Here is a 15,578-nt window from a genome sequence, read left to right on the forward strand (position 1 = left end):
CAAATATGAATGCAAGTCAACTACTTCTACCAAATGCACAAGTAAACAAATGCTTGTTTCACTTTTCACAATTACTGTGGTGAAAAATATCCTCTTTGGGTCTAACACGTGAATAATGACAACAAAATAGCTCCCATAAGTGTGCATCCATGTTGTTTGGACTTCTATTTGTGCCTTTGGAATATATAAACAAAACTTTTGAGTACACTGTGGAAAATATAGAATAAAATTTAGATAACCTAATGGATTATGTTGAGAGAGTGTATGTCTGTGGAAGGCATGGCAGAGGCCAAAGAAGACCAGAAGCTCCAAAATTTCCACTAGAAATTTGGACTGTTTATAGATCAGTACTGAATCACAGGACGAACACAGTGAACAGCCTGCATAGCATATGTTAGAAGCTAATGGTAGTATATCATCCTTCAATGTAGAGATTTACTAAAATTTTAAAAGATGAACAGCAAAGCAATGAACAAGTTATCATCCAGGTTCTTGGTGGTCATACTCAAATATGGCCACCAACTTCACAATGATACTGACAAAATCAAATTTGTATAACCAAAATTATTAACAGATATAACAAACATAAAACCAATAATCAGGTTAAGATATACTTAAGAGCAGCTGCTCATTGACTTAATAGTAAACTGCCAAACTTCATGACAAGGAAGAACAAAAAAATAAATATGCAATCCAAAATTCATCATATATTACAATAAAAATAACAAAATTTTAATAAAGTTAATTAAATGTTTGTACTATTTAATGAATCATGGACTAAATGTCTCGATGGATGTTTTGGATAGGACCAAATATGACCAAATGTCAAAGTCTATTTGGTGTGCACCAAATGTCTCAGTGGACATTTTAGATAGGACCAAATATCAAGGAAGGACCTTTTAGCACAGAACAAGTGTCTCAATGGATATTTTACACAGGGCCAAATATTTTGCAAGGCTTAATAGATATTGTTTTAGAGCAAGCCAATTAACCTCTTTGACCCTTGGTTTTTGTATCTGCATCTGCAAATGGGATAATGATACCTACTATACCTACTTTAGAGGGTAATTATGAGAATTATAGATAATATATGTAAAGGGCCTAACTAAATAAAGATAGCAATTATTATTCTGTCTTACCTACTTAGCAACCAGGAGTATCAAAATCATTCTTTAGTCTTTACCTGTTTACATTTTTATTCACCCACTTTATCTCTTCCCTTCTTTTCCTGTCTACTTCATGAACTTCAAAGTGAGAAACTATTTTAGAGATGATCTAATTTGGCACTTTTACTGAATGAGGAAATAGAAGGTGAGATTAAATGACTTGTCCAAGATCACACACAGATAGTTAAAGGTAGACATCAGAACCCTGTTCTCTTGGGTTTTTCACTCTTTTCCTTCTTGTTGTTACTATTTGTTTATTTTCTCTAATCCCTTACCCCACCCTGCATCAAACTGTAAGCATCAGGACAGGGATTATATCCTCTTTTCCTCTTTTTAATTAAATTTATTGGTATAATATTGGTTAATAACATGGTTTCAGGTGTACAATTCTATAACACATTATCTGTATATTCCATTGTGTGCCCACCACCCAAAGGTTAGTTTCTTTCCATCATCATATATTTGACCTCTTTTATCCTCTTCACCCTCCCCCTACCCACCTTCTCCACTGGTAACTACCATACTGTTGTCTGTGTCTATGAATTTACTTGTTCATCTCTTTGTTTTATATCCCACACATGAATGAAATCATATGGTTCTTGTCCTCTTCTGTCTGATGTAATTTACTTAGAATGATACAAGATCCATTAATGTTGTTGCAAATGGCAATATTTCATCTTTTTTATGGCTGAGTACTATTCCATTGTGTATATATACCACATTGTCTTTATCCAATCATTATAAAAAGATGCTCAACTTCACTAGCTATAAGGGCGATGCAAATCAAAACCACAATGAGATACCACCTCACACCTGTTAGAATGGCTGTTATCAGTAAGAAATTACAAGTGGAGAAAAATGAACCCTCATACACTGCTGGAGGGAATGTAAACTGGTGCAGCCTCTATGGAAAACAGGATGGAGGTTCCTCAAAAAATTAAGAATAGAGCTACCATATGACCCAGGAATTCCTCTTCTGGGTATCTACTTGAAAAACTTGAAAACACTTATTTGTAATATATGCACCCCTATGTTCACTGCAGCATTATTCACACAGCCAAGACACAAACAATCTAAGTTTCCTTCAAGGGATTATGTCCTCTTGATGTTTATGTCCCCCAATTAGAATCATTTGCACAGAGCAGACTCTCAATACATGTTTGCTTATATGAATGAATAACTGAACTTTATTTTCACATTTGAAAATGGAACCACCTGAGTACTCCATTTATTGGTAGGGATTTATACATTTTCGTTTTAGCTTTATGAATTGCAAAAAGTAAAAACAGCACATATAATGATATTCTGAAAAGTTTGCCAACAGAAGCACTTGCTACAAACACTTTTCATCCTTAAGATAATCTTTAAGCAGAACTTTTTACTGAAAATTGTTGGGAGGAGACAATCCATACTATATGTATTTTGTAACAGAATATAAGAAGAAAATCAGTAACAACAGGGATTGGATAAAGGCTCAAAGTGAGAATAAATAGTCATTTTTGTCTGTCTAGGAAGAGCATTTAGTCCTTACATGTTATAGTTTTTTTAAACATATACTATGGAAACCATATACAGGAGTAACTTAAGATGGTGGAGTAGGAAGCTTCAGGCCCTTATATAAGTAACAACATATGGAACAAAATACCTCTGCGAGAATTCTAGAAACAGTTAGCGGGGTATAGCACCAAGGCTAATGCATAAATAAGAGAAGGGATGGCACCTGGAAAAGTAAAAGAGTTCATTGCATTTTTCTTACCCAACCCAATCCCACCACTATCACCCTGCCCCTGATAGTGTGACACAATAGGGAGAATACCACCCAATTCCAAGCTTCTCCCTTGAGACAGTAAAAATAGCGGGGAACTTAAGTCTAGTATTCTGACTTTTCTGAGGCTACACAAGGAACTGATTTCTGTCTTACCTGGTTCATGGTGCTAATGGGAACAGTAGTGGCATAGTTTGAATATAGGGACGGAGGCCACTGAAAACAGAGCCAAGTACATCAGTGCATTGTAAAAGCAGAGGTTCTGTAGTTCTGCAGGCAAGAACTAGGCAGAGAAAGAGATTAAAAGAAGAGTAATACAACAGAAATAACTTAAAAGTTCCTAAGAAGAAACAGGAAAACAAGACAGCCAAAAGCACCCATGTATATGAAAATAAAAACAGACATGCCCCTCCCCCAAGAAGAAAAATCCCCATAAAAGGTCTCAGAGGTCCAGAACCTTTAATCAAGCTAACAGGTAAAGGTCTTCCCCTGAACAAAACCAGTCCATAAAGACTGAGAGAGGTGGCTATTTTTTTCATAAGATAAAATCTCAACAAAAGATGACAGTGCACACAAAGAAACATGGAAACATGGCCCAATCGAAGGAACAAAATCAAGCCCCATAGAAGAGAACATACACGCATATTTATGAACTTTCTGACAAAGAATTTAAAATAACTGTCATAAAGATGCTCAATGACTTAAAAGAGAAAACAGATAACTACACAAAATCAGAAAAACAATGCATGAACAAATGAGAATATTTGCAGAGACTGAAACTATTTTTAAAAATCTTGAAGCTGAAAAATATGATAATGAAACTGAAAAATTCATTAGAGGGGTTCAAAAACAGACTTGATTAGTCAGAAGAAAGAGCTGGCAAACTTTAATACAGGTCATTTGAAATCACTGAGTCAGAATAGCAAAAAGGAAAAAAAAAATGAAGTGAAGAGAGCCTAAGGGACTTATGGGATATCATCAAAGGCATCAATGTATACATTATGGGAGTCCCAGAAGGAAAAGAGAAAGGGAAGTGAGCTTATTTGAAGAAATAATGGCTAAAATTTTCCCAAATCTGAGAAAAGAAATGGACATACAAACTCCAACTAGTATAAACACAAGAGACCTATAGTATAACCAAATTTTTGAAAGTCTGAGACAAAGAAAGAGAGAACCTTGAAAACAGCAAGTGTAAAATGCCTCATCACATACCAGGGAGCCTCAATAAGATTATCAACAAATTTCTCAGCATTAACCTTGCAGGTCAGAAGTGAATGAGATGATATATTCAAAGCTCTAAAAGGAAAAACTGTCAAACAAGTTTACTGTATCTTCCAAAACCATACTTTAAAAATGAAGGCGAAATTAAGATCCTCCTAATAAAGGAAAGCTGAAGAAATTCATTACCACTAGAACTACCCTACAAAAAATACTAGAGTTCTACAAATTGAAATAAAAGGATGCTAGACAGCAACATGAAGTCATATGAAGGTAAAAAGTTACCCAATGAAGGTAAATATATGGACAAATATAGAATTCTATATTACGGTATTTTTGTTGACTAAATCCACTTTTAATTCTTGTACAGAATATAAAAGACAAAGCCTAAAAATACTCTGTAACTTTGTTAATGGGTACATAATATATAAAGATGTAATTTGTAACAACAAATGGGGGGGATAGAACTGTGAAGGAGTAGAGTTTTTGTATATTATTGAAGTTATCAGTTTAAAATAGATTTCTATAACTTTATAAGGTATTTTATGTAATCAAAATGGTAACCAAAAAGAAAATATCTATTGAATACACAGAAAAAGAAATGAGAAGGAATCAAAGCATGTCATATGAAAAAAAATCAAAGAAACACAGAAGAAGGCAGTAAGGGGAGGAATGAGAGGGGAAAAAGCCATGAGACATACAGAAAACAGAAACAAAATGATACTAGTAAATACTTTTGTATCAGTAATTACTTTAAATGTACATAGATTAACATCCCAGTCAAAACACATAGATTGGCTGATTGGATAAAAAACAAACAAACGAACAAAAAAAAACAGGATCCAACAATATGCTGCATACAAAAAGACTCCATTTATATCTAAACAACACAAATAGGCTGAAAATGAAAGAACAAAAAAAGATATATTGTGTAAATTGTAACTACAAGAGAGCAAAGGTGTCTGTACTACTACCAGACAGACTTTAACTCAAAAACTACCCCAGGAAAAAGTATATTAAAAAGAACAGTTCACTAGGAGATATAACAATTATAAATATTTATTTGTGAAACATCAATGCTCTTGAATATATGCAGCAAACATTAACATAACTGAAGGGAGAAAAGAGAGTAATAAAATAGTATGAGAATGCAATACTCTACTTTCAGTATGAAAAGGACCAGATAGAAGATCAATAAAAATAGAGGACTTAACAACACTATACATCCGTTGGACTCAACAAGCCTATTTAGAACACTCCACCCATCGATAGCAGAAAACACATTCTTCTCAATTATGCATGGAACATTCTCCAGAATAGACCTTATGTTAGACCAAAAAACAAGTCTTAACAAAATAAAAAAGACTGAAATCATAGGAAGTAACTTTTCTTAACTCAACAGAATAAACCTAGAGATCAGCAGCAGCAGGAAAACAAAAAAAAAGTGCAAATACATGTGTATTAGGGTTCTCCAAAGAAACAGAAACATAGACTGTTTATAAATATTATGAAGAGATTTATCATGGGGATTAGCTGACATGATTATGGAGATTGAGAAGTCTCAAATACACCACCGGCAAGCTGTGTAACAAGACAATGGTGTAATTTAGTCTAAGTCTACAGGCCTGAGAACCAGAAGAACCAATAACGCTATAACCAATAATACTATAGAGGCCTGAGAACTTGGGGGTTGAGGGCCACCAGTACAGTCCCAGAGCAGAAGATGGATGTCCCAGCTAAAGAAGAGAGGCAGATAGTTCACCTTTCCTCTGCCTTTTGTTCAATGCAGGCCTTCAAAAGATTAGATGTTACCTGTCCACACTGGTGTGGGTGGATCTTCTTTATTCAGTCTACTGAATAAATCAAATGCTGATTGCTTCTTGAACCCTACTCACAGACATACCCAGAAATAAGGTTTTACCAGCTATCTTGGCATCCCTTAGCCCAGTCTAGTTGACATAAAATTAACTATTACAACATGGAAATTAAACAAAACATTCTTAAACAACCAATGTGTCAAAGAAGAAATCACAAGGGAAATTAGAAAATATCTTGAGGCAAATAAAAATTAAATACAACATACCGGGGGCGGGGGGGAATAAACAAACAAACAGGAAAAAATAAACAAATACAACATACCAAAACTTATTGGATGCCACAAAAGCAGTGCTGAAAGGGAATTTTATAACAGTACATGCTTACATTAAAAAAAGAAGAAAGATCTCAAATCAACAACCTAACTTTACAGCTCAAGGAACTAGAAAACAATGAACAAACTAAGCCCAAAATTAGCAGAAGGAAGGAAACAACAAAAATCAGAGCCAAAATAAATGACACAAGAAAATTAATAGAAAAGATCAACAAAACTAAGGGCTGTTTTTTTAAATTTCAACAAAATTGATGAACCATTAGCTAGATTAACTAAGAAAAAAAAAGAAGAGATGACTATCACAAAATGAAACTCAGAAATGAAAGAGGGGCCATTACAACTAATACCACAGAAAAGAAAAAGAATTATAAGAGAGTACTATGAACTGCATGCCAACAAATGGTAAACCCTTGAAGAAATGTATAAATTCCTAGAACTACCAAGAATATATTATGAAGAAATAGAAAATATGAACAGATCTATAACTAGCAAGGAGATTGAACCAGTAATCAAAAACCTCCCTACAAATTAAAATTCACGACCTGATGACTTCATTTAAAAAAGAATTAACACCTCAGACATTTCTAAAAAACTGAAGAAGCACCATCTCAACTCATTCTACAAGGCCATCATTACCCTAATACCAAAGCCTGACAAAGACATTAAAGAAAAGAATACTAATATCTCTGATAAGTGTTGATGTAAAAATTCTTAACAGAATACTACCAAACCAAATTCAGCAGCATATTAAAAAGATTATACACTATAACGAAGTGATTTATATCTGGAATGCAAAGATAGTTCAACCTACAAAAATCAATGTAATACAACCATTAACAGAATGGACAAAAACTATATATATTTCTCAACTGATGCAAAAGAAAAACATTTGACAAAATTTCAACACCCTTTCATGATAAAAACTTTCAACAAACTAGATATAAAAGGGAGCTACCTTGACATAATAAAGACCATATATGAAGAGCCCACAGCTAATATCATATTCAATGGCGAAAAACTAAAAGCTTTTCCTCTATGATTATGAACAAACTCTCTCCATTTCTATTCAACATAATACTGGAAGTCCCAGCCAGAGCAGTTAGGCAATAAAATAAATAAAAATCATCCAAATTGGAAAGGAAGAAGTAAAATTATCCCTACAGGTTATATGATCTTATATGAAGAAATCCTAAAGATTCCACTGAAAAGCCATTAGAATAAATGAATTCATCAGAGTTGCAGGATACACAATCAACACACAAAAATCAATGCTGTTTCCATACACTAAAAAATGAATGATTGGTAAAGGAAAAAATTTTAAATTCCATTTATAAGAGCATCAGAATTCTTAGGGATAAACCTATGGAGGTGAAAACCTTGTACACTGAAGAGTAGAAGGCATTATTGAAATATAGAAGATAGTAATAAGGGGGAAAACATCCTATTTTCATGGGCTGAAAGATGTTATTGTTACAATGTCCATACATTCCAAAGCAATCTACAGAGTCAGTGTAATCCCTATCAAAATCCCAGTGATGTATATTGCAAAAATATTTTTCTATATAGAATCACAAGGGACCTTGAATAGCCAAAACAGTCTGGAAAAAGAACAAAGCTGGAAGACTCACATTTCCTCATTTCAAAACTTATTATAATGCTATGGTAATCAAAACAGTATGGTATTATCATAAAAGACATACAGACCAACAGAACTTAATAAAGACTCTACAAGTAAACCCTGACATATGGTCAAATGATTTTCAACAAGGGTGCCAAGTCCATTCATGGGGAAAGGATGGTCTATTCATAAATGGTATGGGAAAACCTATATGTCCATATGCAAAAGATGAAGTCCAACCCTTACCCTTGCACCCTATATGAAAAATAATTCACTGTGTATCAAAGATCTAAATGTAAGACCTAAACTACAAAACTCTTAGAAACAAACGAGGAAGAAATCTGCATGACATTGATTTGGCAATGATTTCTTAGATATGGCATCAAAAGTAAAGGCAACAAAAGTAAAAATAGATAAACTGGACTACATCAAAATTCAGAACTTTTGGTCATCAAAGGACACTGTTAGTAACTATAATACAAGGACCGTAAAACAACTATTGTAAAGACTTTTGAGACTTTAAAGGGGAATATCTACATCGTGAATAAACAGATGAGGAGGAATCTCAGCAGACGAATGTAAAATATGAACCAAGTGGAAATACTAGAACCAAATGGTACAATATATGAAATAAAAAATTATCAGTAAAAATATAATAAGGGCGCTATCAACAGAATGGAAAGGTAATGCATGGAATGGGAGGAAAGATTTTCAAATATATATCTAAGGAATTAATATCTAGAATACATAAAATACTCTTCAAACTCAATGACAAAAAACAAACCCAATTCAAAAATAGGCAAAGGATTCAAAGAGACATTTCTCTGAAGATACACAAATGGCCAATAAGCACATGAAAAGATGCTCAATATCACTAATTATTATGGAAATACAAATTAAAACTATAATGAATTATCACCTCACACCAATTTACGATGGCTACAGTAAAAAAAAATAATAAATATTGACAAGAATGTGAAGAAGTTAGAATACTTGTGCATTATTGGTGAGACTGTAAAATGGTGCAACCACAACGAAAACAATATAGTGGTTTCTCAAACAATTAAAATGAGAACTTACATATGATCCATTAACCTCACTTATAGGTATATATCCAAAAGAATTGTAATTAAAATATCAAAAAGATATCTGCACACCCATGTTCATAGCAGCAAAATTCACAGTAGCCAAGAAGAGGAAGCAACCCAAGTGTCCATCAACAAATGAATGGATAAACCAAATGTGGTATATACATATATACACACACACAGAGTGGATTATCATTCAGCTTTAAAAAAAAGAAAGAAATCCTGTCACATGCCAAAACATGGATGAACTATGAAAACATTATGCTAGGTGAAACAAGCTAGTCACATAAATACAAATAATGTATTATTACCACTGGGATGATGTGAAATCCAGCATTACCCCAGCAGCATGGAGGAGGTCCTCAGTTCTTCCCCGCCCATGCAGTAAAAAATTACAGGTCAGCAAGATTTAGAACAAGTAAGATTGAAAGTGTGTTTTAGAAGGTGACAGGCTACACTAAGGAAGGCTGCAGCCCTGTGGAATTTGGAAGGTGAAAATATAAAGGACAGAGTACACTCCAAGGGAAGAGTAGGTTTTCAGTGAAGACAGCTGTAATAGCACAAAAGTCTGTTTATATTTGGTTGGATGGGAGGGTACGAGGGTGGTACTAGATGATCCTCATATGAGATCACTTTGACTGACAGTTGGCTACCGTATAACTCTTTGACTACTGCACATGTCCTTACCCAGAATTCAGTGTATTTTAACTAGATTTATGAACTCCCAGGCATAGGCATGATATAATGATGCTATAATGAGGCTTAGATTATGGGAAGGTTAAAGGTAGTACTTTCTGTGTACATGTTTTGTGGCTGGTTAAGCCAGCAGCTCTTATGGCCTTTGTGCCTTAGGATTTGGGGTAATTCATAATCATAAAATGGGTATTTTAAGGAGGTCCTTAAGGAAGGTTTCTATGGTTACAGAGCTGGGCCTTCACTCCTGTCACTCATGACTATCTAACAGTATGATACCACTTATATGAGGGTATCTAAAGTAGTCGGATCAATAGAAACAGAAAGTAAAATGGTGGTTACTAGAGGCTCAGGGGAAGGAGAAATGAATTGTTTACGGTGTCGGTTTTGCAAGATGAAAAAGTTCTGGAGATCTGTTGCACAATAATGTGAATACACTTACTACTACTAAACTGTACACTTAAAAATGGTTAACGGGATAAAAATTAAGTTCTGTGGTTTTTATAATTAAAAAGTTTTTAAACTAAAAATGCACACATACACAGTGTGGTCCTAAGGGCTTTGGCTTTTAATAACGTTTATGTGTTTTCACAGCTTCATTATATTTTCCCCATGTATCTGTATGACATGGGAATAGCAAATTCTCTCTATACACTTTAAAATTCTAATTAAGAGCAAATATTGGAAAAGACATTTTCTTTTCTTTGTTTTCAAATTGTGTGCTACTTGTGAGAAAGTTAAATAATTCACTTCTTAAAATTTTCCAGTATAATATTCCAGTTGTTGGTTAACAACAAAAATATAACATTTAATTAACAGAATGCTGGTTAAAGACACAATGGGCAAGTTATAAACAAACTTTTTAAAATCTGAACTGAAAAACATTCATTATTCAGTTGTCAGACTCCCCTAGTTGAGTGAAGTGAAAGAATGACAAAAGTCACAGGGGACTGGGACTATAAGATTTCCACTGTGTGCTACATAGTAAATTGACAAATTAAAAAAAAAAATTTCATTGAAGTATGTAAAAGTTTTCCTGTAATCATACTTATAAAGAAGTTAGCAAAAATTGTATTTGCATTTCACTCATATCTTAATCATTTTATAACAGAACTCCTGGGGCCTTTGGACAGAGGAGATATGCTAAATGAAGCTTTTGTTGGACTATCTTTAACACCTCAAGGAGAAGACACATTTCCAGATAACTTCCCTCCCTTTTGTTCAATCTACAGACATATTATTCAACAAAGAACAGTGCATGTCTCTTCTAAAAGGTAAGTTATGTTGAACTAAGGAAACTGCTCCACGAAGGGAAAGTATTTAGTATTAAACAATTTAAATATTCCTTGTTTAAATGCAAACTAATAGTTAAGCCAAGGATATTTCAAAATGCCAAAGAAAAATGTGCATTTTCTCATTACTAAGACTTTGCAATAACTTGGTCATGAAAGAGCAGGCATGATGGAGGGAGAATTGAATGTAAACAGATCATTGTTAGAATGAATGTTATTCCAGGCCAAAATTAAATTACTATAATGTATTCTCTTTGTATTCTGTTGTTAAACTTTGGGATTGTTAGATGACTAAAATGTTTTTAGAATATTTAGTTTGAATTATAATTTATATATTCATACTTATGCAAGCTTGCCATTAGTTTTTGAAATCTGATAAATGATAATTTAACATCCATCCAGCTTGCCATATTGGGTTATTGAGGAAATAAATATATGGACAAGTGTAAAATTAAAAACACTAGACAAAGAGTGTTATTTTTAATAATTATAATGTTAATTATGATGATGATAATACTCTGAAGCAAAGGTCAGCAAACTTTTTGTGTAAAAAGCCAGATATTATGCTTTGTGGGCTATACATACTCTCTGCTGCTGTAGTATGAAAGCAGCCACAAACAATATATAAATGAATGAGAGTAGATGTTACGATAAAATTTTATTTACCTAACAGTGGGAGGGATTTGGCCCTTAGTATGCAGTTTATATACCTATTCTTGAAGATCCCAACTATATGCAATAATTGTGACAAGGCCACATTTTTCATATATATCATATGTGATGTATATGAATATATAGTACGATATACCATGTATGAAATAACATGATATGTGGAAATATATGATGTTCTAGGACTGCTCCCATCCTGCCATCATCCCCAAGTTAGGTCAATGCTGTAGTTTTACTAGGGTAGGTCTGGCTGTGAAAACCAATAGCTGACTGAATTTGAAGCTTAAGAGTAGAAAAACCCTGGCCAGAAGCATTGTCAATAAAAATAGTAAACTCACCATCGGTAAAAGTAACACTTGATAGGAAATGAACAGGGTAAGCCACAGTTCTACTAGCCTGCTTATTAGGTCAAGTGATAGAATGGCAGACTAGCTAGAAATTTAACAGAGATCATGGAAATGAGAAAACCAAAGAAGGGATAATTAAACTCTCAACACATTCCTGATGGAGTTGTTTGACCTAACTTTTTGGCTCTCTCTTGTCTTGCACAATACTAAATTTTTCCCTCACGCTTCTTTCCTCCTTCACATCTAACTGCCAAAAGGTGCCTCTCCCTCTTTGCCTTTGATCACCCACCCTCTCCCTGCCAAGCTTCTCCCAGAAGCTAAAAACCTGCCTCTTCAAATTGCATGGTACTTTTAATGTTAAGCCCCTTCCATGTAGTCCATGATCTGATCTACAAGAACATCCTGAGCAGGAGAGATCATACACTAGTAATGTTTTTTTTTGTTCCATTTTATTTACAATTATTCTGAAGTTTGGACATTCTGTCTTCAAGTCATGCTGGAAGTATGGTTTCCATGTGGTTTCAATTCTATGTTTATTCATTTCTGTATTGTGTATTGAGAAAGAACTGGGAGGTGAAAAGGAAGGCAGCCACTACTATCTTAAGCTACCTGGAAATCCTTCCTCTGTTTACTTTTTTAAAAACAATTTTACTGAGGTATTACCATGAAATTCACCCATTATAAGTATACAATTCAATGTTTGGTAAATTTACCAAACATTGTTCTAAAACCACAATGTTCTAAAACCACAGTGCAGTTTTAGAACATTTCCATCATCTCAAATAGTTCCTTTGTGCTAATTTACAGTCAATTCCCACTCCCACCTCAATCCAAGCCAATCACTGGTTGCTTTCTGTCTCTAGAGAAATTTTATATAAATGAAATCATATAAACTAGAAATTTCATATAAATTGACTCACATGATATATTGTCTTGTATCAGGCTTTTTTCACTTAGCATTATGTTTTTGAGGTTTGTACATGTCTTAGCATGTAGTTTATTCCTTAATTGCTGAATACTATGGATATACCATATTTTGTATGTTCATTGACCAGCTGATGGATATTTAACTTATTTTCAGCATTTGGCTATTATGAATGTTGCTATAAATATTCACATGTAAGTCTCTGAGTGGAAATATGTTTCATTTCCCTTGGGCAGATATCTAGGAGTGAAATTGTTGGATCATATTATAAGTTTATATTGTTAATTTTAAGAAACTACCAAATTTTTTTTCCAAAGTGACTATAACATTTTACATACCCACAACAATGTATGAGGGCTCTAGTTTTTCCACATACTCACCTATACTTGAGACTGTCAGTTTTTTTGATTATAACTATTCTAGGAGGTACAAAATGGTATCTCATTGATTTTATTTTGCTTTTCCCTAATGACTAATGATGTTGGGCATTTTTATGTGATTATTAGCCATTAATATATCTTATTTGGTAAAATATTTATTGAGAACTCATACATTTTTAATGGGGTTGTTTTACTATTGAATTATAAGATTTTATATATTTCATAAGTCCTTTATCAGATATACGGTTTATAAATATTTTCTCCCACTTTGTCACTTGCCCTTTCATTTCCCTAACAGTACTTACTTATTGAAGTGCAAAAGTTTATTTTACTGAAGCCCAATTTAGCTATTATTTTTCTTTTATTGATTGTACTTTTTGTCCTGTACATAAGAAATCTTTTTCTAACCTAAGGACACAAAATTTTTCTCCTGTTTTTTTCTAGAAGTTTTATAGTTTTAACTCTTACATTTAAGTCCATTTTCAGTTAATTTTTATGAATGATGTGATATAAACATCTAAGTTCATATTTCACACATGGAAATCCAATTTTCCCAGCACCATTTGTTGAAAAGCTCCTTTTCCCACTGAAGTGCCTTGGCAACTTGTCAAAAAACAACTGACCATAAGTGGAATTTGCCATTCTCTTCCATTGGTCTACATATCTAGCCTTACACCAAAAAGTGCCTAGACTTTGCAATACTGAAGCCTTCACTAAACCAGAATCTCACGAAATACATCACAATACCACAAAAATAAACAGGAAAAAGATGAACAGTTCCATACAGAGTTATTTAAAGAAGTAGAAAATGAAAACCAACACATCAACTGAGGAAAATTCTCCCCCGCCCCCTCCCCCTCCCAAAAACAACCATAAAGTAGAGGACTACTGCAATGATACTCCAAGCAGAATTAAATATAACAAGCAACTGGGTACATGGAAACCCACTCTGAATTAGAAAGATAAAAAAGAGGGGAGGGGAGAAAGGGAAGGAACTTCATCGAACTCAAGAAAGAAAAGAAAGAAAAAATATTATCTCAGTAATGAAAAATAAATTACAAGGCACTCGAATGAAAATTTAAAATGTAATTTAATAAAAGACACTGAAAATGGCAGAAAATTATAGAATGAAGAAGATAAAGTAAAAAAAAAAAGTCTGGGAGAAACTACAGTAAATCCTTAACATCACCAACAGGTTCTTGGAAACTGCAACTTTAAGTGAAATGATGTATAATGAAACCAATTTGACCACAGGCTAATTGATACAAACAACAGTTAAGTTCCTATGGCATATTTCTGGTCACAAAATCACCAAACTTCTAAATAAAGACCGAAAACACTTCTAATATTAAATACTGAAATAAAGGTGAGCTATACATACATTTAAGAACTATTAATTAAAGCAAGTTAAGATAATTATTTTCCAACTTGCTGGTTCCAGTTCTGGTTAGAGGTTGGCCAGAGCCTATCGTGGCAGCTCAGGATGCAAGGAAAGAACACACTCTGGACAGGATGCCCTTCCATCGCAGGGTGTACTAACAAATCTACTCTCAAAGTGGAAAAATTTAGACACATCAGTTACCCTACTGTGAACATCTTTGGGATGAGGAAACCTGATTACACAGAGAAAATTCATGCAGACATTGGGAGAAGAGGCAAATTCCACACAGACAGTAGCCCTAGGTAGGAATTGATTTTTTCCTTCTCATCAAAATGATGTTGAGCAAAATGATATTATTTGAGGACCTACTATAATAAAATGGGAGATAAGGCAAAGAAGCAACAGCATTTGTACAATTTCATTCCTTGAAAAAGAAAAATAAGACAATAGAACAGAATTAATATTTAAACTTTAATCCAGGAAAATATTTAAGAAATAATTTTTAAAAAAATACTTAGAGTTTTTCGGAAAAATGGCAGAGTGAGAGACGTCCCCAAATCTCTTCCCTTGAAACAAAAATAAGCTGAAAATCTAAAACTCAACAAAAAACACCCAAACTGCACACCAGCACGCCTGAGCATGGGATCTGTGCATAAGAGCTACCACAGATCAGAACCCCGGGTGTCGGGCGGTGGACTAGGAGAAATAAAGAAGCTGCTTCTTGCATCTGCCGGAGCTCCCTGTAGGAGGAAGGGGAGAGGAGAAGGAGTGGCGAGTTCCTTAAACAACCTTGCCTGGGAAAGCTGTGAGCTCCCCATAGCTGGCCGGCAGCAGGGCCCAGTCATCAGTGCAGAAGGCAGAGAAGTGACACAGCAGAAAAACAGCAG

The 15,578-nt window shown here is 34.0% G+C and overlaps 1 protein-coding gene across 7 annotated transcripts in view; it reads left to right on the forward strand.

Moving 5' to 3' along the window:
- Positions 1 to 15,578, forward strand: part of WDPCP (WD repeat containing planar cell polarity effector) — a 291,597-nt gene that overhangs the window by 267,195 nt on the left and 8,824 nt on the right. For all 7 annotated transcript variants that reach the window (XM_023524239.1, XM_023524235.1, XM_023524234.1 and 4 more), the window contains one exon: positions 10,809 to 10,971. In XM_023524239.1, coding sequence (XP_023380007.1) covers positions 10,809 to 10,971 — 163 coding nt within the window. The remainder of the gene's footprint in view (positions 1 to 10,808; positions 10,972 to 15,578) is intronic.

This window comes from Pteropus vampyrus, unplaced genomic scaffold, assembly GCF_000151845.1.
Source record: "Pteropus vampyrus isolate Shadow unplaced genomic scaffold, Pvam_2.0 Scaffold453, whole genome shotgun sequence".
NCBI lineage: Eukaryota > Metazoa > Chordata > Mammalia > Chiroptera > Pteropodidae > Pteropus > Pteropus vampyrus.